Raw genomic sequence first — 27620 nt, 5'->3', positions numbered from 1 at the left:
TTGAATGATTACAAATGATTTCAAGCTGTCTTAACAAGTGGTTTTATAAACAATATTAAAGTTTAAACATTTCAGTCAATAATAATATAACTACCTATACATAACTTAGACAAAAAAACATATCTTTAAACATTTTAAATATGTAGATACAATTCAATAAAAAAGCAATAAAACGTACCCAAACGTAAACATAATTATTCACACTGTTTGTTGCTACAAAAGCCATTATACTTTGGAGTCCAGCTTCAGAAAGATAAGATCCCAAACAGTGAAGTGGTAAGAACAAGGGCATCCATTCACAAGTTGAGTGTCCACCCCCCTCTCCTAGGTTTCACGTATAAATGATATTATCCTAAAGACTGAAGAACTGGTATTGGGTCAGGGTTCTACATTCTATGTTTGGAACACTGATAACAACGAACCATTCTTTAAATGACATTGACTTAAATAACATACCCATAAATAAAAGAAAAAACATTACAATAATAAAATGAAGTGGTTGCAGTTAAAATGTTTTTTTTTTAAGTTTTTTTTTTTTTTTTATCAATTTCAGAGTCTGACAGCCCATTGTTTGCACAGTAGAACCTTACAGCAAAAAGCTCTACATGACACCAAATGAGATTCATTATATATTATTTTTTACACAGAACCATGTATTCTAACTAGCAGCCCTGAAAGTGTCTTCCCACAGAATCAATGCAGATGAACCTAGTTTTAAACAGTGTAGTGTTAGTGTATTTTTAGAAATTAGAACCCAAATACATAAACAGAGGAAGGAGCTGTATGAGGTATACTTTTTCACTATGATATGTAAACTCCCTTGCTTGGCATTAAGACAAGTTTAATACTGCAACAGTTCTAAGGCATTTGGTTGGCAGAACATAATGGTCAGAAAATATGTTTTTTTTTTTTCCAGTTGACCTACAGTATGAATAACGCACCATTTGACTGTAATCTCTTACTTTCTATAAAAAATCTATTCCTAAAGACATCATGTAGGTCAGCTAATAAAATTGGGAAATGGCTATAAAAATCATTGCAGAAATAAATGCAGACCGCAGACACACCACTGTTTGTGTTTCATTTGTCCAAATCAATGTGCAAATCCAGCGTCTGCTGTCCCGGTACCCTAACAAGGCGTATTCCACAACTGCTCTGCTAACGTCACCGTGGCAGGAAAAAGGGTTTTTTGCTTGGTTCTATAGTGAAAGGCACTTTATAAACAGGTTACACTATTTCTGCATGTCACTGGAGAGTGGATCCCCTCTTAATGTCTGCTGTGAGAAAAACACTCTCAGATTCTATCCTTGATGGGACTTTCCTGGCAGGAGCCTAACAGCAGTCCAGCAGTCCTGCAAAATGTTACTCCTTTCACACTAAGGTTCATTGTCCTTTTTTTTGGCATAAGAAGACCTGCTGCTAGGATTTATCGCCTTGAAGAACCTAGAACAAGAGAAGATTGTAAAGATCAGGTAAATTAGCGTACGGTGATAAAATGATTGACAGAGCAATAAAAATAATGGATCTGTGATTATAGGATATGTACACTGAATATATGCACCTCCAGGCCAACCTGTCAAATTGTAAAGACAGATAAATAGCCAGAATGAATTATGCCCTAAGGCAGACATTTTCCTACAATTCCAACATCCCCCTCCCAAAGGTTTCTGATAATTATCTGATCAGTTGAATCAGATTTGTCAGAGCAGAGGAAACACTGCACTGTAAAGAAGTCCGGCCCTCCGGTACTGCAGCAGTTCACCCGTGCATTAAAAGGGTGGATTAATTCAATTTGTTTAGCCACTAACTAGCATTGGCATTCAGCTGAGATGCCCTAAAGGAATGTGACTGAAGTTCACCCCAATTTGCAGCAAGTTCTTGTCGTATGAGAGAATTAACAATCCAAAGATAGGTTGACAAAAGGTTTGGCTCTAAACTCTGCTCCTCTTTTGCTTGCCATTTGGAACATGTTATTACACAGAATAAAGAGACCACATCACAAAGAGGGAACTTAAAAGGAATAGATGGTCTGCTGGCTATATTTACATGCGTATGCCAAAGTGCCTGAGCTCTGTGACTTGATGGAAAGTCTCATTATTTTCGTGAAACGACCTACCCATCCTGGAATTTAGGATCTTCATGAATGAATAAAACAAAACCAAAAAGTTATATTATTTGAAAAAAGGGTATGTTTATTTAAAAAGGAAAAAGATACGAAACTCAGGTGATATGAAGGGCCATGAAATGAAATGCTCCTTACCTACCTGGTTGCGTGTTTTTTGGGATTTCTGCAGCCAGACACGCCACTGGTCGTAAAGTTTGATGGACATGCCACTGCAGCCATAAGCGTGTTTCCGTACCCAGCCAAAGAACTGCTTCAGGTCTCGCCTCAGTGTGGAGTTCTGCTGCCCCGGCTTCGACTCACATGAGCCAGTCAGAAGTCGCTCTGGGGTGTGGAGAGGAGAGGAAAACAACCTTTAAGCACGCGCCCGGAGAGACAAGGGATTACACATTATGCATATCTTGCATGTGCGGCCACAGTTTACATTGTATACAAAACACAAAGTTGGATAAAAATAAATCCTGGCCTCTTTAAATAAATACCACGTGTACCGTTTCCAGATGTGAACTGCTGCAAGAAGACTTAATCTGAATCTTTTTAAAGGAAAATCTTTGGGAAAAAAATGTATTCCAAGATGCCTTGTTGCTTTTTGGCAACACAACTAATTTGCGATGTGTCAGACTTGGGTAATGTGTTTCATGTGCTGCGAATGAGATTCTGTTGGATTTAGCAATATGAATTTTATTATGGGCTGACACATACTGGGTATTTAAGATGATAGAAAGTGTGCTACAAATCCTTCATACTGACTCAAAACACGTTTCCGTTCTTTTCTTACAAGTCAGTTACATTTGATTTTGCAATTTTGCAAATGTAATTATTCAGTAGAATATAAAGGTTTGTGACCAAAATCCTCGCAAAACAAATGATTCATTTTCCAATTATTCACTTTTTATGGAAGCACATTTATGGGTTAAAAAAAATCTAATAATTTCTGTTATAACCACCAATTAATCACAATTTAAAATGGGTGTACTTTTACAAGGGTAAAAATTCTCCCAAAAGTGCCTACAAGGGCTATCAGAACTAACCAACAGGGCAATGGAAGAGGGTCTGATGAGGCACACTTTATTTTACATTGTGTGGCCGCCCAGAGTGTGTGTGTGTTCTGTAGCTGTGGAAGAGATGGCAGCAGCATGCACTACTGGATAAAGGCAAGCTTGTGTGATGATGATTCCTGATGTCAGGGGTCTCTTTCAGCAGGATAATGTGTCCTGCCCCACTGCAAAATAGTTCAGTAATGGTTTGAGGAGGTTCAAAGGGTCGACTTAGACTCCAAATTCCCCAGATTGCAATTCAGTTGAGCATCTGTGAGTGTGCTGGAAAAACAAGTCTGATTGATGGAGGTCACACCTCACAATGTCTAGGACTTAAAGGATCTGGAGCCAAAATCTTTGTGGCACAGGATGCCTTTTAAAACTGTTTTAGCTATATGAGGGAGATCTACACATAATCAGGCAGACAATTTGAATGATGCTTTCACACTGTAACCATTCAGTATGCTTTTTAGTATATAAATATTTAAAATCATGATTTAGTTTATTAGTGGTTCTCAAACGTTTCTAGAGTGTCCCTCCAAAAATAGTTAGCTCTTCAACTATTTATTATTGTCATCCACTGCCAATGCTGCTGCACACAGTGAGTCATTACCTTAACTGTACTACAAATAAGGATATTAATAATAACAACTGCATAACGCTGCATTTAAACACACAACGATGTTAACTATAATCCTGTATGGAGCACAACCGAAGGGCAACAGCCGTGGTATGCATATCACAGTCTGAGAACCAAACGTCTAAATACAATACACAGTGGTTCTGAATGGCCAATACACATCTAAGCAGTATTAATGTTTAGCCTGCTGGCTTGGGTCTAGTAGCAAGCAGAACCGTAAAGCTGCAGTACAACAACACCAAACCACAAATATATTATTGAAAATATGTTGATCAAACAGACATAAGGCAATTACACAGTAAAAACATAAATGTGAGAAAAAAATATATATAAAAGGAAACACAGGCGGCCTGTCTGCAAAAGGAAAAACGGATGAGGCACAAAAGCAGAGAGAAAACAACCCCGAGCTGGCAATCAAACTGGAAAACATTCACAGAGGCAGGGTGTCTAATAAAATGCTGACAGGGTCGGGGAAGAAACAATGGAACCATTTTCTTGCAGCATTAATCACAGACTACTTGCTACACATATCGATTAAGTCTCACGTGTTCAAAATGGATTTTACTTTGTTGTTTTTTTACCATTATGCCTCAACAGCCTGTTTCCATTCATGCTTTTATTTCATTTGACTTTTTGTTTGAGTGCTTTGTAGTTTTACTTGGCTTTATTTGCATGCTTTTCATGTTGCATTTGTGTTTTGATACTATCACACTCACATCTCTTTCAAGGCCAGATCAAACTTCATCATCCAAACCACATTTTTAAACCTTTTCCTCTGTTTAAAAAAAAAAAACAACAAAAAAAAAAAAAACTCACCACTAGGCGGAGTGGAAGCTGCTGTGGGATGGCTCCAGTCGCTCCAAATTCCTGCCTTCCTGGATCCCAAAATTCCCACCGGGTTACACCGCACCTGCACAAAGTACACTGTGCCGGGCCTCAGACCCGCCAGCCTGCATGAAGTCTGGTTGCCTACATCATCTACGACCTGGGGAGACACCAAGCAGGAACGCGCCGCATGAATCCTCTAACACGGATATCACTTGTGTTCTGACAGCCACAGGAAACTTCAAAGCACTCAACACCCAGGTAAATGGGGGAATTAACCTTAAACAAGGCAGCAAGTTAACACATGCTCATGTTCAGTGCGAGTGTTTAAAAATGGCAGTGACTTGTCTTTGCTCCAGGGTGGGGATCTAACATACGCCCCACACAAGCCAACATGGTCGGCAAGGAATACACACATACACAGCACACGTTCTACAATGCCCCAAGAGTAAATCTGTTATCTATTACTTATTACAGAAGAGGTAATTGGATCTGTGAAGACAGCAACAATGATGTGCAGAGTGAGCCAAAGCAGCGCTCACTGTTTATCTGAGCGCTAATTTCCCCCTGTTAATGACGCACGATCACCCAGATTGAAATTCAGGAATGTTCAATAACACAGAAAGCTGTATAATAGGACCTGGATCTCCAGTAATTATTTTTCTCCCTGCACTTCAACAATGCTGGTCTCTTATAGTAAATGTACACACTGTTTACATTACTGCTATTGCAGCGGGACAAGCAAACAATGGACGAATAAGCATTTCTATCAGGGCTAACCCAGCTAAGAGGGATGAAAGGCTCCCGAAGGCCTATAAAGGGGAAAAAAGTATTTTTTAGATTGATACAGCTACTGATAAAATGGTTTAACTATTATAAATTTCTTTTTATAGCCCCAAACTATAATTGAGGACAATCATGACATGCTGACTAAAAACATCTTAATGCAAATAGTCTATAATAATAGGCATTTATAGGCAAATAAATGTCAGATTAACTTCAAATATTTTTACATGATGAAGCATGTTGGGAGTATTCACTACCGTGCAGACCTGCTTGTTTGGTTGGGTGGACATGGACCCAAAATGATCACAACACCGGCCCGTGAATCTCTAAGATTCAGATAACTAGAAGGCAGCCCTTTCTTGTCTGTGTCTGTTTATTTCTGTGAATTGGTACATTAGTAAACACTCCCAGTGCGCTAAGAAAATTCTGCAGAATTTGTTTTAGTTGAGACTGAAGTTATAATAAAATCCAGTACCTTCCATTCTGTGCTGTCCTCCAGTCTGTAACGAATTTGATACTTGGCCTGGAAAAGAAAGTCTTTGAGAGCAGGAGGGGTGGCCCAGCGCACACTGAGTTGGTCCTCCAGGTCTCCCACACGGCTGACCAGAACGTCTGCTGGGGGATCGGTGGTCACTGGAGGGGATTAGTGAAAACAAACTCAGTGAGTTCTTCATTGTTCATTCATGAAAAGTCCAATTCAAAACTCATCTCAGATTATTCCTTGGAATCCATTTTACATAAATTATGAATGCATTAACTCACTGTTGGTATAAATTACATCTAACTTACATGTACATAATACTACATATTACATGTAACAAAAAATATTAACACAGTCACTACAGTGCCTCTAAAGATTAATTTTAAAATATATATTTGTATTATTTAATATGTTTTAAAGGACAGGCAGTATTTGCAGTATAATTATTCACCCAGTTTTGTAGATTAACCAATGGTATACATATCATAAAGACAAAACTGTATTTCTGATATACTGTAAAAGGCTGGTTTAATGCCAAATTCATGGAGTCAAGCTGCTCCAACAAAAATTATATATTGTAGCCCTGGTTTACTACAAGTCTACTAATGAGATTTTATTCTTATAAAAATATATATATATTTATATATTAAGAACATTTTTGGAACCTGCATCTATCAAAGTTTAAAAGCTTTGGCAGGAAAACACAAAAGGCATGATTAATCACAGGTCATTTCTTCTTCTAACAAGCGCTAAAACCCCTGCCACAAAACAATCAGGTTAAGAAAATGAACAGGAATAGTCTAGTCATAGTCTATAATAATCAGCAATCAAATGCCACTTACACAAGTTCAATCAGTTCTGCCAGCCTCAGGGAATAATAAAATGCCTTGTAACCAGGAAGACAGGACACATTACGGTGTGATGAGTGTGTCAATGCGTCATTCTTCTGGCATACATAGCAGCACCCACCTTCCTCTCTGTTTTTCCACCCCTTTAGCCCTTGTTTCTATATACCACCTCCACAAGGTGGGTTAAAACCATATGGCAGATTTGTCCAAAAAATATTTTTCCAAAGGTTTGCATCATTATCTTGTTACAGCGACTAATTCCATTTTATTACATTATATAAGCTATTTAATTTGGTTTTAAGATGAAAGCCTTGGCCAAATGTTCCAGGGATAATAAGAAGAGGAATCTAAATGGCTTTCATGGAGCTCTGCTAGTTCTTTCCAGTCACAATCCCCCGATTATTGTGGCCTGAAGGGTTTCGTTCGGCATTAGGATTACTTCAAATTCCATTCTGGCAGAAGAAAGAATGAGGTGAACCTATGTGAAGGACTGGATAGGTGTGTGCGCCTGTATCTGTGTGTGTGGGTGGGTGGATGAAAGTTAACAGGGTTGGTGGAGAGTGAACTCAAAAGGAAGGGTGGGTCAGTTGCAATTCGTCACAGCTCCACCCACACAGACAGTGACAGGGGCACTGTTAATCGTCCTGCTCTATAGCTCTGGTGCTACAGCAGGCCAGGCAGCTGGAGTCGGGTTAAGGGTCAAGCCACGCACCCACGTCTAAGATATCCAGGCTGAGGACCTCGGAGGTGGCTGTGCCGAGCTGATTGGATGCCTCTACCCAGATCTCGTAGGGTGTGAACAGGGCCAGGTCTCGGGGGATGTAGCATGTGTACGGCTCGCCTGTGCTGTAGTCATCGCACTCCTTCTCCTTACCGTACCACCTGCACAGCGCAACATTACAGCAGAGGGGGGATTCAAGACAGACATTTATGTATTGCAGCTGGTAAATCATAGAGCTAACTATCCTAAGAGTAAGGGTTCAGCTCCCACTGAGACATTTCACACAGGCCTACTGAAAATGCAAGAACTCAATGCAACGCTGGGACCAAAAAAATGTAGCTTGCAACTTGTGTGTAGCATCTTCTGTCTTTCGGAATGATGCTACTAAAAACAAAGTTATTACTAGCAGCATACATAAGGCAATCCACCAAGCAATACATTTGAGTAAAGTGACTGAATTTGATTTCTAAATATATAAAAAAATGTAAACATGTTGAAATATGGAAAAAGTTCTAGACGGAATTCAAAAACATTGAAAAACTTCTGAAATGTAAAAAAATCAAGGTACATGCATACATACATATACATTATATATGTAATTTTATGCAAAATGGTATGGATAGTGCTTGAAATGTGATTTGCACCATATCAGAAGGCAACACTAAGACAGTCATTGTGTGAATATGCAAATGACTTGTCAGATGACCAAAGTAACTGTAAACAGCCCCCTTGTGGGCTCCAAAAGCTATTATTCCAGGCTAATTTAACAAGAGGCCAATTTAATGAGTTGAAATCTGTGCACAACACTTATATTTATTTAAATTCCTCAATGGTTAAAAAGAGACAATATAAAATATCCAGCCAACAATGACAACCTTGGATTAATTTACCACTGTAAAAATCACTGTTAAAATGTGTTTTTTTTTTTTTTTTTTTTGGGGGGGGGGGTTCGCTCACATTACCAGGTTTCCACATGCTAAAAGCTTTTGCCCATGCCGAAGGCTACAGGGAAACACAGCATCCACTTTGCAACACAACCACAAACCACCGAACACAAGTCTGGACATTCGTAAATACACCACAGAAAAGCTGTGTTCTCCTCTGGTTTCAGTCACGGCCATCCCCAGGTGGAAATGACAGGTTACAACACGAGGCAGAAGGATGTGGGGAAATTGTCTGTGTTGTGACGCACTCACCTTAGCTTATACTTCAGAGTGTATCTGGTCCTAATGAAGGTCTCCCCCTGTCCTCCTGGGGCCCATCTACACGTCAGGTCTTTTGTGTTCCTGGACCAGCAGGTCAGGTTCACTGGTTTCTCTGGAGGCACTTGAGATTGAAAGGAAACAGGGACATTGGGTATTCCGTACGACGGGCAAACAGTAAAACACACAATAAAACTCCTTTCCACACCTTCAAGTGTAAAAGCACCTCATCCTGCGCTGTTAAGCACCGGCTAATGAAACGAGGGGAAAGGCAGAGACGATTCCTGCTATGGCAGTGCCAACGAAACACTCATGCTCGGGGGAATAATGGCAGGACTTTAACATTTTCAACAAACGGATGAGAGTTTTCAGCTGTCATCCTCGTTTAACTTCAGGAACCTTGCCAAGATTCCATTCAACTGAGAACAAAAGGCAGCAAGGCGCTGTAAGTGTCAGGGTGCGATTATGCCCTGACTGCACCATGCCATCGGGACTTCAGACAAAGTCTCACATGGGGCTTAGCTTGGATGAACACAGCATTTCAGAGGTGCTCACTGTGTCTTGAAAAAGTTGACACCTTTTTTTTTTTTTTTTTAATACTGCGCCTTCCAAAATTTGGGTTACTCATTATCACTCATTATCTCACATTGACAGTACATGTGTGTGTAATGTCAGTGCTTATATGGGAATCAGGGATAATTTTCCATTTCTCTCCTCTGCCATACTTGACATGTACCACATTTTTCTTGGTCGTTTACGTCTGCCAAAAAGAAGCGTGGAAGACAGACAGACAAAAGAGAGTGAGAGACAGGGGGGAGTGAACGGTCATACAGGGTAAAATGGACCACACAGGTGCTAAAAGCATGCCAGTGGAACAGGCTTAAGGGGCTTATATAAGTCTGAGTTCATTGTTTAAAAAAAAAATAATTTAAATACTGCAACAACTGGAGCTCGGCAGACCCTGAGAGTCAATTATAAATGCTGCGAGGTCTTCTACTCTACGCTCAGTTGACATTGTCCTCCTGTCTCCATGCCTTCCTCTATCTGTCTCTGGCAACTTACTGCCAACATAGAGACAGGATCCAGCCAGGACGTGGCCCCCGCTGTTGTGGCACACCAGGTTGTCTCCGGATCGTTGGCGGGAACCGGGCAGCTGGGCCAGGGTGACACTGAGCACCGTGGGGCTGAGGACGGTGTAGGAGCTGCTGGGGAGACGCTTCCCATTTAGTGTCCAGAAGAGAGAGTTGGCGTGGAGGCCCAGCTCGGAGCTGACTGAGCAGGTGGCTGTCAGGCTGGAGCCAATAAGCAGAGCTGGGTCCTGTGGGTATATCGCTGCCACCTCTGGAGGGTTCAGACATACAAAATGCCAAAAAAGAGAGGCGGTTGTAAGCTACAACTTGTAAAATAAACTATAAGCAAGACAGAAAAATTCTTTTGTTTTGCTCACAGTCATTTTCTCGAAAATTCAAGTCTCAAAATCTGAGCAGAATTATGGGCTCATCTAAACACCCATCAACAAGAGAACTTCCATCAGTATTAACAGATATGCAGTATCTGGAGAAGCGACTGCTTGTAGCTGTGCAAAAACAAATGCTTCCAATAATTAAAAAAAAATTCCCTTATGAAACAAGCAAAGGCGCGAGCAATAATTCACTTAAGGAACATTAGCATGTGTAAAACAGAGTGCAAACTCCTTAGGGCAGGGAGTCAGAAAAATTACAGCAAGTCCTACACCTAGGAGATTAAAGTAATGGGATTTTTACTTAAACTGTGTACTTTATATACACAGTACACTTTTTCATCGTGACTAGGTCATGCTTGGCCACTGGATGACAGTTATATCACCATTAACAATGGCGGTGTCACACCAAAAGCTCCAGACGGAGGGAGGAACATTTGGAGCGTACTCAAAAAAGGTTTTTTGCTTAAACATTTTAATGACAGTGGCAATTATCTGTATTTATTTTAGGTGCCTGAATAGGAAATGGGCTGTAAAATATCATTTGTTTTTAGAAGTTCTCAGGAGGTACGCCTGCAAGCCCTGTGATCAAGGAGGCAGTGCTCTAAACCAAGGCAAATATACAGGCGGTTCAGAGTAAGCCCGGGATTATCCGGCTGCCATTGTGACGAGAAAAATGCAAACCTGTTTTTCTGACAGTGTAGCTGTCATTCTGCACCAGTACATGAAAGGGGCAAGTAATGTTTACATCGCCGTTGTAGTGCTCCGGCGGGAACCAATAAGCTGGCTTTCACAGCATGGCTGAAAAACTTGTGGCAAAAAAAGAGCCTTTTAAAAATATATATTTTATAGAATTACATGCAGTACATTATTTCAGATGTTTCAAGTTTAGTTAAACTAATGTAAGCTCTTTATTTTTTACTTATAGTGTCATTGTGTCTTTTAATCTATTAGTTGAATGCATGTAATAAGTAATAACTGTGTGTGAAAAATTCAAAACCAATATTTAGGAATATTTAAGGGCATTACTTAAACTTTGCACATTACTTTGCACACAATTTGGAAACTGTGCACGTTTCTGTAGGTGCCCGTATCCATCATGGCAGGCCACATGAAAACATGTAAACAGAAGATTAGTAACATAACAGTAACATATAAAGTTGTTGGAGAGTTTGTAAAATTAAGATTCAGTTGTTTAAATCGCAATTCGAATGGCAAACTTTGACCCGTTATGCTTACAAGAAATTGTACTTATTATTATTTTTGCATGCAGAGTTGTCTATTATCTGAATTTTTTTCGCCTGTTTTACACGTGTACATGGACGTGATAGCGCATGAATTGGGTAAAGTGAAAGGTCGGCTTTTGCTGTAAAACTGAAAGCGGTGAACACAGTTAAGTTCTGCCCTCGTCCTGCCCTCACCTGCCCACCCACGACCCCGGCGGAAGGCGCAGAGCCGGGCTCTGGCGTGGACGCCGCTCACGGGAGCTCCGGTACTTACGGGCGGCCGAGGACAGCGCGCTGGGCGCGTTCAGCATGAGAAACAATAACGTGATCATGTTTCAGGCGATTTTTCGCTCTTCTCGGCTCCGCGGGAGAATACCCTCCTCCTCCTCCTCCTCCTCCTCCTCTCGGCGTGAATATTTAACCCCGGGGAAAACGGATCCCACGAACCGCTGATGGAAGTCTGTCCTTGCTTGGGCTGTCCCGTCCGGGCGACTTGGGTGAGCTCCTGCGCGGCCGAAGAAAAAAGAAAAAAAAAAAAAAGTCACACCATAGTAACTACAGGTAAAGCAAAGAGGGCGCCGCTGCGTTTCGGTGCCGCGTCCACTTTTCTCGGGGATTACCACGGTGAGCAGCTACAACACATTCAAGTTTATACTCCGGAGGCTCCTCCCCCTGTCTTCCCACACACTCGCCAGTCATTTTTGCCTCTTTCCTTCCTTCCTTCCTTCCTCTCCGTCCTTCTCCTTCTCTCGCTCCCTCGGCGAGCGCGGGGCGCGTTCCGGAGCGCGGGGAGGAGGAATGCGCGCCCCCGCGTCTCCCATCAGACGGCGCGGTGACGCGCAGAGCCGCCGCTCACCTGCACGCGGGCGGAACTCGGCGTTTCATTAAAACGCACTTTCAACGCTTTTAAAACGCGCGCGTCGATAATTGAAAGTCAATTAATCAACGTTTTTCTACACAAATTATTACAAATTGTACTTCATTACAATAGTATATTTTATACATGAATTCCAATAAAGGCATCGCATTTAAAATGTGTTAAACGGCCTGATTAATTAATGAATAATTGTGTCTCCTGCTTTTTGGTTTGTAGTCATTTGCGCTCGTTCGTCGTTAAATTTCAGGACGGAAATGCACAGTGAAACGCCATATTTGGACCGTGCCTTTGGGTGGGGTGCGATCCTTCGATCCTTCTCAACCCCCACGACTCCGTGACTGTCGTGACTAATTCTTGACGAAAGTGCAGGACCGGACAGTGATTCATTTTCACCCCCCCAGAAAAAGTCAATGTTGGTACAATAGCCGCGACAGTCTGGTCGCCGGCGGTCACGGAATCGCGGTGGCCGCACAGACCGCGCTCTTGTTCTCGTGGCGAGTTAGTCCCGTAAACGCGATGAGTGGAGCCACGCCGCTTCCCGGTTATCACGTTCCGACGAGACAAAGAGCATCGTTCTTGCCACCTTACCAGCCTGGAATGGCGAACAATTTATTACGTGGTGAAAACAGCCGCTTTACCACCATAAAACGATCTGTTGGATTTCATCGTGTCTAATTAATTTATCGTCCGACTATTGGATACTGGTATTAAATAAACATTCTGTGAATAATTTATTCTTAGATGATGAATATATACATATTTCTTTATCATGTAGATTATTACAGTCTGGTTTTTAAATCGATAATTAAAATGATAAAGATTATTAAGTCTGTCATATACTTATGACTTTATGCAATCGGATACTTTATTTAGTCGTCACAGGTTGTGTTGGGAGCAGTCCTTTTGATTCTCTTCGATAGCTGAAGCACTGAGAATAATTCATAAAAAAATATATATATAGTCAGTAGGGCAATGTATAGAAAAAGATCCTCCAAGCCAACATGGGCACTACAGGATGTCCGTCACATCGACAGGTAGTGTAATATTTCCAGGCCACAGAGGAAAAGGCGAGCAATAAGTTATGGAACAGCCCCGCCTTCGACAGGAAAGTCATGCTTAATGAGACACTGAGACATTGATTATCAGGAATCAGTGATTTAGAGTATAGGAGCTGCCATATGGAACAGATTATCCAACCATAAAGTTTTCATGGAAGGATGGGGGTCCTGGGAGGGGGGGTGCTCCCTAAGACAGAGGCCTGCGCTCAGTCTGGGAGAAGCGTGTGAAAAGCATGGCTTACTCTCTGTCCAGCCTCGCAGATAGGCCTGAGACTGATATGATAAAATGTCAGGAATGATTACCTTGGGAGATGTCCATCACTCCTCCTGTACAACAACAGAACAGACTGCCCGTTTCCAAAAAGCCAAGGAACACAAGGCTGTTGAGCTATTTCACCAGAAAGGGCAAAAAAAAAAAAAACAAAGAAGAGAGAAATATCATAACCGCAAGTTGTGTGAAGAATAAAAAATACAAGAAGGTTCCTTTTTTGAACAACGAGACATACAACAGACCTCAGCAATACAGTTAGAACACACTACCTTAAAAAACAATTCCCAGGAAAGACGTTCCCCGGCCTTTTTTAAGTATATTTGATTTTGCCACAGGTCTCAATACATGAGCAATCCACAGAGAATTTGGGAACCAATGGACAAACTCCACGGAGCAGAAATCACGTAATTTGTAAAGGATCCCCCTCTGCATAGCTCCCCAAGCAGGCGAAGCACCTTTGGCATTCTGGCCAATAATGCATGACAGATGTATATCAAGCATACGCTCGCTGATGGCAGGACTTCTCAAACGTGTAGCCAATATTCCTGCAGGACCTGCAGTAGTTAACTGGCTTCCCAACCCCTCCACCCCGACTCCCATCTGGATTCAATGTGTTGTTGCGAGCATCTACAATCAAACAAGAAATGGCTAAAAGGGGCTCGGCGGAGTCGTCTCATCTTCCCGGCTAAATGGTTACTCTGTGCTCTTTGTCTTCTGAAGTCTCGGCGCTGATTGCCTGATCGTGCCCAGTGTCTGCTTCCTGTTTTTTTGTGCGCAGTGAACCAAGCCAGATTACAGTTGAAGCATCTTATAAAAGGTTCCTTTATGATTTTACTAGCTCAGGCTTCCATGAAGGATAATATTGTGACATCTGATAACTTTCAAGAGCCCGAAGTTTTAAGTGTCTGACACGAAGCTGCTCGCTGGATTTGGTGTCAGTCGAGGATACAGCACACCAGGCTGCTTGTGTAATTTCACTCTTCACAACACGAAAAAAGGTCAAAAGCCTTCCAAATGTGATTTTATGCCAATGTAGTGACACGGGACTCCCTGTACCGCAGCCTGCTTCCGTTTCCACCAGCAGAGGACAGCACACGTACATGCGATCATCTCTCTTCGGAGCAGTTCCCCACCCCGAGTTCATAAAGGGCAGCAGGCTGTTGTTCCGTCCTGTAGAACCTGCAGACATTACGGTGATGGTAAAACTTAAAAACTGCAGATGAACTTTTGCATGCTGCCTAATTAAAATAGTGTTATTCTGGAGAAGGTCCCTCTGATCCCATCCAGCTCCAGATCCAGGATCTAGAAGCTTCTGAGGTTTGCCATGTGGCATGCGATGGCCTTGAGAAAGTAAGGAAAGGAATACTGGTGTACAGGAAATCCATTTTCCATTTATATGAACTATGGGATTCAAATGAGTTTATTGTTGTTCTCACCAAAAGGAACGTTTTTATTCATCATTGACTATTTTTTGCTTCTATAGTGGGCAATTCAGAAAATGCTGCTTGATTGTGTGTTTGTGAGTGCATGTGTGTGATTATTCTCAGTCACAGCGAATTTCGAAAAAGCAAAAAAAAAAAAAAAAAGCCAAGCATCATGACACAGCAATATAGCACCCTTGAGGTTCCAGGCAATAAAAACCTTGGCAGAGAGCCGAAGATTTATATATTTAAAACATGGCATGGAAAACTGGTTCTAACCTCGTTGCAATAGTCTGTGAAAAGGACACATGCAAAAATTACACATATAAAATCATTATTAGATTAATCAATCGATCAATTAAGAAGTAGTCAAAAGGACAACAATGAAAACAAAAGCCTTTTTTTTCTGGAATGCCCTTGTGATAAACTATATAAACTGTTATCTATTGTAAGAATTGGACATGTTCTTTTCATCTGGCCATGTAAAAAAAACCGGGAAAATGTTGTGAAGGATCTGACCGGTGTCACTACACCACACTGCTGTCCCTGCCACTATAAAATATCTGTGAATATTACCGAGGCCATAAACGTGCATACTAATATCTTGAGCTCACGCTGTGCCCGTGTGGTCTGCAAGGCCAGAACACTTTGCGTGCTGAAGTGCATTTGCAAACGTAAAAAAAAAAAAAAAAAAATCTCTAGCGTGGTGGGATTCGCGCCCTAGCGCTTTGATCGCCCAGAGCAGAGAGAGTACACGGTGCTCGTAGAAACTGTGATTCAGCGAGCTGGCATCTCCCTCCCTCCCGCGCCGCCTGCCCCGCACCCACGGCTCCGCGCCGCGGGAACGTTCCCCGCCTTTACTTTCGGTTCGTCTCGGGCCCCGGCGGCGGCGGCGGCGGCAATGAAGTCGGACGCGATCGCAGAGTTGCAGAGTCATGCTGATGTCGAAATCGGCGTGGCCGGTTGCCAGGGCAGCTCGTTACTGTCAGTCCGGCAGGCTGTTGACAGGCGGGGGCCGGAGTCCGTGAGCAGCCGCAGAACGCGGGGTTCCGCTGGAGGACAGACGAGTGCGAGAGTCGGGTAGGACGGAGCCGCATCCGCCAGCGTGCAGGTGAGCTGTCCATGTCTCCGTGTCTGCTTTCAGGAATACCTTTCAAATTCAGACCTGCTATAATAACATCATATCTATGTAAGATTGTTACGTCTCTCTTTCTCTGTCAACAGCAAAAACAACACAAAATGTTTTCTCTTGAATGAGTTCGAAAACGTTGACAAATCTTAGATTTATTCAAAAGAAATGCATAAAATACATATTTGAATCAATATTTTGTTTGTAAACATGCCCATTATCCCCAGCCACCAGAGCCCCGGTCGTGCATGTCATCCCTGTGTCAGTGGAAAGTTCTCATTAGTCTTGTTAGTCTTGTTGAATATGCATGAATATGAAATGTCAGCCTGTAAATTATTTAGATGCGTCAATAGTGCTGTGCTGCAGCATTATGAACACTGGGTCAAGATTTTCCACCTGCACCATTAGAATCTTTCTCATGGTCCCTGGGTCACCACACCATAGATTATCTTTAGATAACATAGGCCGTATCGAGTTTTGAATGTTCATCCTTTTACGATGGTGTTGATGCCTCATGTTGGAAAAATGAACAGCTCAGCGAGTTAATGGATAATGGCCCATTGCAATCTGGGAAAACAGTCACTGCAGAGGGAAGTAGAGCTTCGCAGGGCAATGCGATGAATGGATAGTGAGCACAATGAGCCATTTATAGGAAGCAGGGGCCATGCAGAATGGGTCCCTCCCTGTTGGAGGAACTCACAGTCTTGTGATCTACTTCGCTCTCGGCCATATGGCTATGGAAAGTTAAGTTTGCATTATGCAGTAGCCTCTGAGCAACAGAGGTCTCACTGAGAGCCTACCTTATGCAACACTGCTGATCAAAAGGCATGTTCAGCCTGTAAATGAAACAATGACCAGTTTAGCTCTTTAGTTTGCTTTACAGAAGCATACAGGTTCTGAATGCCAGCAAGAGGAAGTGAAGCTGAACATTGACACATCACTGAGCACATATATAATATAAATAAAATGTTTTGTTCTTGACTAAAATGTGAACAGACTGTTTCCTTTTTAAATTAGTAGGTACAACCTGTTTCACAGACAGGTTGCCATGTTTTACAGATCATCTTGCGCTTGAAGCTCGAATCTGCCTTAAATGTTGTTTTACAATAAGAATAAAAGAAGCTAAAAGAAACCTAGTGGAAAGTTGCAGGAACCCTACCACTGTTTCATGTTCATTTTCTAAGTGCACTGTTTTTTTTTTATTACTTACTAGGAACTTGACAGTACAGATGTTTCAGTCATGGGAAGATGAGGATCAGCTCTTATTGTCATCACAGAGACAGAGGGTGATTTACAAGTGACTCAAAGCCTTTGGTTTTTCTCGTATTTCAGTCTAATGGACTTTTAAACAAGGTCATTTCCTGCCATGCTGGACTGAAAAGTATAGAGAAGCATGGCTCACCTTTCACCATCAGCCAGCCCTTGAGCTGACCTGGATTTTAGACGCTCTTAAATCTTGGGCTCTTTCCCATACACAAAAAATTGAAACAAACTCAGACATATGCCTCTGAAAATGAACTGCCCTAGGAAAAAGAAGCCTACAAAAGATGAGGATTTTTCAGCCATTGCCGTCCCCTCAATGAAGGGGCATGGTTACCTGGACTACACCATTGAGAACCATCCCTCCAGGGCGCTCCACATAATGGACGAGTTTCGACGTCATGAGATGCTGTGTGACCTGGTTCTTCATGTGATTTACAAGGATAAAATGGTGGATTTCAAGGTAAGAGGTCAGCCAAGAAAACTGTAATAAATTATTTGACAGCCCTCTGGGAACACAACCGTATGAGGCCATAAAAAGAACGACTTAATGGTTATAATGGTCCCCATGGTATTTCATCATGGAAAGTTGCCAAATGGCATTTAGGGCTATTTAAAATGTATAATTTACCATTAGGAAACAGGTGGAATGAACTAGAAAAAACATGAATAGATATTTGTTCTCAGAATTGAATTAATTTCACATTTTTCATAATGAAAATGCATATAATATAAGTGTGGGGTAGGCAGCAATGAGTGCTAAGTGCGGGGTCTCAAAACAACAACCACGACTCCGGCGAACCGGAAGAACTTCACAAGACCCAAACACAACACCTTGCAGAAGTCACAACCCGCCCCCCACCGCTCGGGGCTTGGTTCCATTTTTTCATCACTGACTCCAACTACACCTGTACCAACCCACAAACTACCACCTGAGACCAAAGCGACAGCCGCTATTGCATCTAACGTCCATCAGTCCATCCATGAGTTAGCCAAACAACAACAGGTGTGACAGCAACAGCAGGCCGAGGCACAACAACAGCAGAATGAGGCACTGCTGCAGCTGGGAGCCGCCATTCACCAGGGGCGTGTACTGGTGGATTCCGGGGCGGCCATGAATCTGTTGGATGTCACCAGTTGGATTAAGCCAGCCCATGAAGCCAGGGTGACTTTTTTTCATCATGGAAAGTTTCCAAATGGCCACACCCCATCCAGCCAAGCAACTCCCATGCCAAGTCAAACCACGCCCACATGATCAATGCAAACCATGCCTGTTAACATGATTTCTAAGCAGTCTTTGATAAAGATTGGGCCGCCCAGTTACCCCCACACTGCCCCTATGACCATCAACCTCCTGCCATGAACTCTACCTCCATGATGCCATTGGTCTGTCAAACAGCCCGGCGGCCTTCAAAGCGTTTGTCAATGATGAGCTGCTGAAACTCCGGGACCTGCTGAATCGCTGTGTCTTTGTATACATGTTAATATTCTCACCACACCTGCCTACCCACGTCCAGCATGTCCGCTCCATCCTGCAATGTCTTCTGGACAATCGACTTTACATCAAACTTGAAAAAAACACATTCCACGTCACTCACACATCCTTCTTGGGTTCCTACATCAGTCCCCAAGGGATGTATATGGACCCATCCAAGACCAGTACTGTTACTACCTGGCCGTCCCCCGCCACCATCCGACAACTGCAACAGTTTCTGGGCTTCACTAACTTCAATTCAAAACTAAATGATTTTTTTCAATATTGTATTTTGACACTTTTAGATACTCCATTCCTAAACAGGAAAAAAACTGTTTCACTATTAAGTAAAACTTTTGCACAATAAAATACTATGTATACAGAGTCTTTTTTAAAATTTTGATGTTTTTTCCATTGCTTATCCTGTAGGTGCACAAGCTTGTGCTAGCATCCTGCAGTCCCTACTTTAAAGCCATGTTCACAAGCAACTTTAAAGAGTGCCATGCATCAGAGGTGACCCTTCGAGATGTGTGTCCCCTGGTTGTGGGCCGCCTAATTGAGTTTGCCTATACCTCGCGCATCACCGTTGGTGAGAAGTGCGTGCTTCATGTCTTGTTGGCGTCCATGCGCTACCAGATGGAGGATGTGGCCAAAGCCTGCTGCAACTTCCTTATCAAGAATCTTGAGCCTTCCAACGTCATTGGCATCGCCAGATTTGCAGAGGAAATTGGCTGCGTTGATCTTAACAGGCAATGTCGTGACTACATCAATACACACTTCAAAGAGGCAGGTGTATGACTGTATATATGTCATGTCAATATTATCATATTCAAAGACTGTAGATTTGTATGGAAAAAAATCTATCAGATGAACTTATCTAGCAATGTGTATGAAATGTGTGTTAGAAATGTGTGTTAGAAACCTTCTAAGTGAGTCCTGTAGATTATCAGTGCAACAGTCCAAATGATTCATCTTTTTCATCTCCGTTATAACAGGTAACAAAAGAGGAGGAGTTCTTCAGCCTGACTCACTGCCAGTTGCTGGAGCTCATCAGTCAAGATAGCCTGAAGGTGCTCTGTGAGGTGGAGGTGTACCAAGCCTGCATTGAATGGGTGCACTGGGACCTAGAGAACCGGGCACAGTACTTCCACGCCCTCCTTAAGGCTGTCCACCTTTATTCCCTCCCACCCAAGTTCCTCAAGAAGCAACTGCAGCACTGTCCCATCCTAAGCAAGGCCAACTCTTGCAAGGACTTCCTGTCAAAGATATTTCAGGAGATGGCCTTGAGAAAGCCTCTCCCGCCTCCACAGCATAGAGGAACCCAGCTCATCTATATCGCTGGAGGGTACATGCAGCACTCTCTGGCCTCACTTGAAGCATTTGACCCTTGCAGGAACATCTGGCTCCGACTGGCCGACATGGAGGTACCTTGTAGTGGTTTGGGAGCTTGTGCCGTCTTTGGCCTCCTCTATACAGTTGGTGGCAGGAATCTCTCACTGCAGGATAATACAGACTCCAATGCACTATGCTGCTACAACCCCATGACCAATCAGTGGACCTCACAGGCACTGCTCAATTTACCCCGAAATAGAGTTGGGATTGGCGAGGTTGATGGGAGTATTTATGCTGTAGGAGGATCATATGGCTCTGTGCATCATGACACTGTGGAGAGGTGAGTTTATAGTGATTTCACACGTGGCTTCCTTAAAACGACAAACACTAAATATTAAGAAAATCAGTGCAGTAATTAACAATAGTGTGTTGCTGCTCATTTGCTTTGTCTAAATGCAAATGGGACATATTAACACAATATACAGTGAATTGAACTTATATATATATAGCTGCAATGTAATTAAGGAGAAACACAAAGTCCATCATCAGTATTTGAGAGTCATAAAAACATCAAACAGTTTAAATTGATTATGAATATTTGTGAATTCATGATGCACAGCTCAGGCTGGTATATAATTTTCAATATATCAGTATAATTTTCACTTTGGTTACATTAAAATTGCAGAACGTGCCCTCGGCCACCTTATCTCCTTATGTAAAGATGACACTTTAGCCTGCTCGGATTAGTTTACAATTCAGCATGACAGTGCATTCTTCTAAACATAAAGACACTCACTTTTTGGAGGTCTGTTATCCTGGAACCACCCACATAGGGTTTTAAAGGTATTAAAGGTATTAAAATTCAAAATCCTTGGTGAAGACATCAACAATTTTGCATGGGAATGTACAGGTAATACTGGCTAAAGGATTTAAGTGTCAGCACATGACTGATAAGACCGTGGCGTTCATAGCGTATGCGTGACGCACACAGTGCTCCAGATAAGAGAAACCACTGAGAGGGCCTTTTCTCCTTTTTTTGATGACATTGTCATTTCTCTTTCCATGTAGAAAGGAACTAAGAATTGTGCTGAACAGTCACATAGAGGGTCATAAAAACATACAGTTCTGTGCAAAGAAGTCAAAATTTGTGTTAGTAGTAGATTATAGTCATAATGTGTTATGTTAACAAAACTTCTCAATGTAACTTTCTATAGTGATTTAATTAAAATTATTTCATGTTATGTTATTAAACCTAATGTAACCTCGCAAATAAGGTACATAGGAATATTAAAGTGAAATAAAGTGAAAGTGAAGTGATTGTGAAGACACAGCACAGCACACGGTGCACACAATGAAATGTGCCCTCTGCTTTTAACCATCACCTTTGATGAGCAGTGGGAAGCCATGACAGGCACTCGGGGAGCAGTATGTGGGGATGGTGCTTGACTCAGTGGCACCTCAGTGGCACCTTGGCGGATTGGGTGTCGAACCGGCAACCTTATGATTACGGGGCCACCAATGCCCAAATATAAAGCAGGTTTAACTGAATAACTGTTTCACTGTTTTTTTAATTACATTAATTACATCTCCATTAATGTACTGAGTTGGTCTAATGCTGTTTTCAAAGTTCCAGTTCTTGTCCGAACGGTCACAAAATGTACTGCTTAAATACTACTTATTGTGCACTTCATTTTCTTTCCTTTTCATATAAAATCTTAATTATATTTGACTCGCGTTCCCAAGTGAAATAATCCCAATACAGTTCTGTTAAAAATCTCCACAGCTAAATTGGATTGTTGATAGCTGTGTGCTGCAATTTTGTCGGGCAGCTGCTGGCTTCAGAACCAGTGAAAAGATGTAAGTTAGATTACAGCAAGGACTTTGATGTCTGTCAGTGCACTCAAAATGTTTTGACTCAGGTCACACTCCCTACAGATACGAGCGCACTGAGAGGGTGTTTTTCTTCTTCCAGAGAAGTTACCCTAGATGTACAGGCTCGAGGCAAGCGTGTTTCATAACCCGCATACCACAGCTTAAAGCCAGGGCATTTCTGGGAGAATAGCAGTCTCTTTGTGCTCGTCTTGAGCATGAATTATACTGTTGTTTTCCCCCGTTCATATTCTTATGCCAGTATAGCTATTAAACAAAGCCAAGTGAACGTACTTATTTGTTGTTTAATTAACAACATGGTTGTTTGGTGGAGTAGAGATTTTAATCATTCCATCGCAAAGTGAACAAAAGTAAAAACCTGTTCGAGGAGAGAACACGTCAGGGCACACCACTATGGAAAGCAGATCCTATTAGGAATGCTGTATATCTTTTTGCTCAGAGGGAGACACTAATCTGTGGAAGAATGTGAGCAAACTGTGTTTGGTCAATAAAGCCATATCAGGCACCAGCTGAGTGTCTTAATATGAGGTTTTCATATCTGCCGAAGATGAAAACAGTCTCATTGGGGATTGATATTAGCTTGTAAAGGACTGTCGTGCACACTGCTGCACACTGTTTAGCTTTATGTTGAGTGGCTTTGATTTAAATTGCTGCGTGTTCAGTGCTGCTCTCAGCAGTATGGCCTATGGGAGTCTCAGTCAAGTGTTATGAGATTATACTCTTTATACAATGCTGGTATTTATTTTGGCACAGAAAGCCCCTTATTAGGGTAAGTAAAGGAATCATTAACATGCATTGGTTGGGCTTTGAACAAGGTTTAGATGTGAATTTCTCTTTGGAATAAAAAGCATTAGACACCTCATATTTTCAAAGAACGGTTTAAATTATTTTATGTTGCATATGCATGTAAATGCTGTAAAAAATGTTTTACATGGATGCTCAATGCATGCTTTATGTTAAGAAGTACTAATATGATAACCATCGAATATCAGTATACATTATGCATGTAATATTGTTGAACAGAGTAAATCCATAAACTAAAAATCCATCGTTGTTCTCTGCCTTGTCCATTTTTTCAGGTATGACACTGAGACCAATCAATGGAGTTTTGTAGCCCCAATGTCAGTAGGACGGCTTGGGGCTGGTGTGACTTCGTGTGGAGGTGCTCTGTATGTGGTGGGGGGCTTTGATGGAGCAAACCGGTGGAGGACAGTGGAGCGATACCACCCCGACACCAATACCTGGTATCAGGTGGCTCCTATGAATTCTGCAAGGAGTGGTTTGGGTGAGCAGACCATTATGGTATTATGCCTAATTTATAGCTTTGATTAAAACAAAAATAATAAGTAAATCAATAATTCACTCTGCAATTGCCTTACCCTACAGTGGTAAAATGTGCAAGCACCAAAATGAGTACTTTACTGAATGAACACTGAACAAAACCTTTATCATTTGCAGGAGTGGTGTGTATTGATAACTACCTCTATGCCGTGGGTGGCTATGATGGGCGAATGCAGCTCAACACCATGGAGCGCTACAGCATGGCCAAGGACATATGGGAGCCCATGCCTTCCATGAGACACTGCCGAAGTGCCCATGGGGTTACTGTCTACCGGGGCAAGATCTACGTACTGGGTAAGAGTCAAAATACAGGCCAGACAGGCCTATCTCTTTATCAAAATTAAACGCAATGAAAAATGTTGGAACAAAATGTTACATACAGTTGCAACATAGTTGCAGAATCATACTTCTTTTGCCTGCAAGAAAAAAGGTATAATAATAGATAGGAACTGAAGATTACAGATCCAAAAACATCAGTTACATTTGTCTTTACTTTAATGATGAATTACATATAGTATGAACACCTATTTATGTTTAGTCTTTCTATTTTATTTAATTGTTAAATACTCATTTCTGCTATTCAGGCCTGTAACACAATCCAGAAATAGTGTGACAGGGTCAATTTAGGAGTAATAATAAGTTCAAATATTTAAACAATGATGCAAATTGAAACATTGTATGCCATCATTATGATGAATTACCATTATTAAAAGAACTCAAGATTCAAGATTAAAAGATTCAATGTGTGTATAGGGTGGTCTCTGGTCCCTCAGACCACATTGCATCAATAATTCTCATTTATCATCTATAACTGACCCAATCACATTGGCTCAGGAAAACTAGTGTCATGTAGTATAATGCACACTTAAATCTTTAAAACTTTACTGACCGATCATGCATACACATTATCAACTTCTTTGGGCTCAAAGGCATTTGGTACGGACCATCAAAAAGTGAAAAAGGGTACTGTTGTTAGAGGAATCAGCATTGTAGGGATTTTTTTTTGAAGCAATGGGTGCCATGTGCTCTGGACCAAAGAAGAAAGGGACCACCCAGACTGTTACCCAAAAACAAGTGTCTGTGATGGTATGGGTTATATCAGTTCCCCTGGCAAAGCCAATTTACACTTCTGATAGCCAACAATACATAGATTTAGGAGATTTTGCAGAAAACAAAGGCTGTCTTTCTATATAATATATTTTATATACTATAAAGTATATACAACTATACTTTCTATACAATTTTATGCTTGCCATGAAGACATGGCTGTGAAAGAATGTGTAGGTTCACAGCCTGTCTCCAACAGAGAATCTGAACCTTCAGACAGAAGTGAGAAAATTAAGCCTGAAACACTGCATCCCTTGGTGTTTTTAGTTCATAAACAAATTTAAATTGCTGTAAAATTTTTGCAATGTGTTGCAGGTCAGAATAGCAGGACTTGACACCTATTTACAGTTTAAATGAATCTGACAAGACAAAACATTGCAGTTGTAGTTCTTAAATAAAAAAAGAAATATTAAACTATCCTTCAATGTATGGGTCATTTTATTCATCTGTATTATGTTTTATTTATTTGCTAATAATACAGGTCAATATATCCTACTCTATACCTAATTTATGGTTGTCTTCAACTGAAATTAACATTTACATTTACATTTACAGCAATTAGCAGATGCCCTTAGCCAGAGTGACTTACAATCAGTAGTTAAGGAGACAGTCCCTTTGGAGCAATTTAGGGTTAAGTGTCTTGCTCAGGGACACAATGGTACTAAGTGGGGTTTGAACCTGGGCCTTCTGGTTCATAGGTGAGTGTGTTACCCACTAGGCTACTACCACCCCAGGGCGTTTAAGAGCAAAGCTGTTTCCATGATTGGTATAGAAGGACAAGTTTATGTGTATTATTGTTGAACTAGCTGGATCTCTGCCATGTAAGTTAAAGGTTAATCACAGGATAGGTTTTGCAGATGGGATTAATCACTTGACTGTTTTGAATAGTCCCGCTCTCCTCTCTACAGTACATGTTACCATGTTTTCACAGGAGGATTTAACCAAGGTGGCTTCTTGTCCAGTGTGGAGTGCTTTTGCCCTGAGAGTAATGAATGGACACATGTAACAGACATGCCCTTTGGCCGCAGTGGAATGGGCATTGCTGTTACCATGGAACCCTGCCCCGGCAGTCTACCAGATCAGAATGAGGAATCCTAATGTGGACTGTGAATCAAGGGTCTAATTGAGACCTTGTAAAATGATCACAGATGATTTGTTGCTTTATCAACAATGTTGTGCCATTTTTTAACCTTCTTTTTTTTGTAATGATCTGAATTTATTTGCACAAGCTTTTCTGCTGTAATAGTAATGTTTTAAATTTAAAACAATAATGTTTCAAGGAAGTGGCTCATTGAAAATGAATTTTTCTAATCATGTTTTTACTCTAGGCATACACCATTTAATGAGTCACAGAGCAGCAGCCTGCACACGTGCTTTCAGAAATGGGGTTCTGTAAGTGTTGCATTTACCCCACTCAGAATTTACTTAGTTCATTCAACCCGTTAGCCCTGTCAACAGGTAAGAATGGCAACTGTAATTTGAGGAAAAGTAAGCTGGATGCTGAGGTACTGAAGTGTTGTGTTGCTAAATCAGTGGCATTTTGCAGCTGATTTGCTAAAATACTTTACACTGCCATATTCACACCTACTGTAAACAGAAAAAACTAAAGTAAAGAACACTCCAGTCTCACAAGACAGTTTTTTTCTATTTAGGAGGACTAAGGCTGTGTGTTGTGCAGTCCTAAGTGGCAAAAACTGAATTTGGCTCCATGGTCTGCTCCCAAATGAATTGTGCACATTTAAATCCAGAAATTATTTTTATTTCTTACATATTTCATACCCTGTGGGTGAAAAGAGATCATTTCTGTTGATAACCATGTCAAAAACCATGACAAATTTCTAAAATTACTTGAAATATTTTTTTTAAGATGAATTGAATGAAAACAGAAACAAGGTTTTGCAAACTGTACTTTACTGCCGTCATTAGTAACGAAGACCTGAATCACACATGCAGAAAACCAATTACCATTGGGGACGTCATCAGTGTTTGCTCAGTCCACAGGCAACGCAACTGTTTGTCAGTTGTTACCTTTTCTCCCGCTGTTTGACCCTCAGACATGAGAACATTTGCATGTGGCCACTAGATGGAGGAAGACAACCTGTAAAATGCAGAAAGGACACTTTCTGGCGGACGTTCAATACGTTCATACACTGTATAGCGTGGGATGTTTTCAGAACTTCACATTAAGGGAATTATATTCAGAATTGGATTCATCCAGACAATTTTAAAAAATTAAGGAATGTTAATATCACAAAATAGTCACTGATTGTTCAAGACCACATAATCTCAGCATGTTTCAGGCGCCCACTTAACCCCCAATATAAAATAAGATGCAAAATGCAAAAAGAAAATGTACCTTAAGACTTTTCCCTTGTTATTCTATTAATGTTCCTGTGAAGGTTCTCTAACTATATCACAATAAGCATATCATTATTCTTTACAAAATTACCTCTTTGTTTTGGTAGAACCAGTATGTGGATAAGCAGCCAATATATACTTCTCAGAAAAATAAAGGGAACACTTAAACAACACCATGTAGCTCAATGTAAGTCAACCACACTTCATCACAAATCAAACTGTCCACTTAGGAAGCAATACTGATTGATATTTAATTCCACTTGCTGTTGTGCAAATGGAATAGACATCAGGTGGAGATTACAGGCAATAAGCACATCATCCCTAATAAATGTGTGGTTCTGCAGTTGGCGACACAGACTACTTCTCCGTTCCTATGTTTTCTGGCTGATGTTTTGATCACTTTTGAATGTTGGAGGTACTTTCACTCTAGTGGTAGCATGAGTCGGTGTCTACAAACCACACAAGTGGCTCAGGTAGTGCAGCTCATCCAGGATGGCATATCAATGTAAGCTGTGGTGAGAAGGTTTGCTGTGTCTGTCAGCATAGTGTCCAGAGCATGGAGGTGCTGCCAGAAGACAGGCCAGCACATCAGGAGATGTGGAGGAGGCTGTAGGAGGACAACAACCCAGCAGCAGGACCACTATCTCTGCCTATGTGCAAGGAGGAAGATGAGGAGCCCTGCAAAATGACCTCTAATGAGCTCCAGCACACCACAAACATGCATGTGTCTGCTCAAACAGTCAGAAACAGGCTCC

The 27620-nt window shown here is 41.4% G+C and overlaps 2 protein-coding genes across 4 annotated transcripts; one reads left to right on the top strand and one right to left on the bottom strand.

The window, feature by feature from the left end:
- Positions 1 to 18: 18 nt before the first annotated feature.
- On the bottom strand, positions 19 to 12109 carry crlf1a (cytokine receptor-like factor 1a). Of its 2 annotated transcripts, none has more exons than XM_028975275.1 (9): positions 11968 to 12109; positions 11622 to 11852; positions 9725 to 10003; positions 8657 to 8786; positions 7452 to 7621; positions 5886 to 6043; positions 4616 to 4784; positions 2261 to 2446; positions 19 to 1443 (listed from the first exon to the last, which is right to left on the bottom strand). In XM_028975275.1, the coding sequence occupies exons 2-9, from the start codon at positions 11677 to 11679 to the stop codon at positions 1427 to 1429; spliced, it is 1167 nt and encodes a 388-aa protein (XP_028831108.1). In that variant the 5' UTR covers positions 11680 to 11852; positions 11968 to 12109; the 3' UTR covers positions 19 to 1426. The 2 variants fall into 2 exon arrangements, with proteins under 2 accessions (XP_028831108.1, XP_028831107.1); XM_028975274.1 differs by having other exon boundaries at positions 2265 to 2446.
- Positions 12110 to 15725: 3616 nt separating this feature from the next.
- On the top strand, positions 15726 to 25790 carry keap1a (kelch-like ECH-associated protein 1a). Of its 2 annotated transcripts, XM_028975271.1 has the most exons (7): positions 15726 to 16085; positions 17317 to 17826; positions 19267 to 19623; positions 19833 to 20509; positions 23139 to 23344; positions 23518 to 23694; positions 25439 to 25790. In XM_028975271.1, exons 2-7 carry the CDS (start codon positions 17605 to 17607, stop codon positions 25603 to 25605), a joined length of 1806 nt encoding a protein of 601 aa, XP_028831104.1. In that variant the 5' UTR covers positions 15726 to 16085; positions 17317 to 17604; the 3' UTR covers positions 25606 to 25790. The 2 variants fall into 2 exon arrangements, with proteins under 2 accessions (XP_028831104.1, XP_028831105.1); XM_028975272.1 differs by lacking the exon at positions 19267 to 19623 and having other exon boundaries at positions 15727 to 16085.
- Positions 25791 to 27620: the final 1830 nt, after the last annotated feature.

The sequence above is a fragment of the Denticeps clupeoides genome, chromosome 4 (genome assembly GCF_900700375.1).
Source record: "Denticeps clupeoides chromosome 4, fDenClu1.1, whole genome shotgun sequence".
NCBI classification, from domain to species: Eukaryota; Metazoa; Chordata; class Actinopteri; order Clupeiformes; family Denticipitidae; genus Denticeps; species Denticeps clupeoides.
The sequence above is the reverse complement of the archived record's forward strand: the minus strand, read 5'-3'. Positions and strand labels throughout refer to the sequence as shown.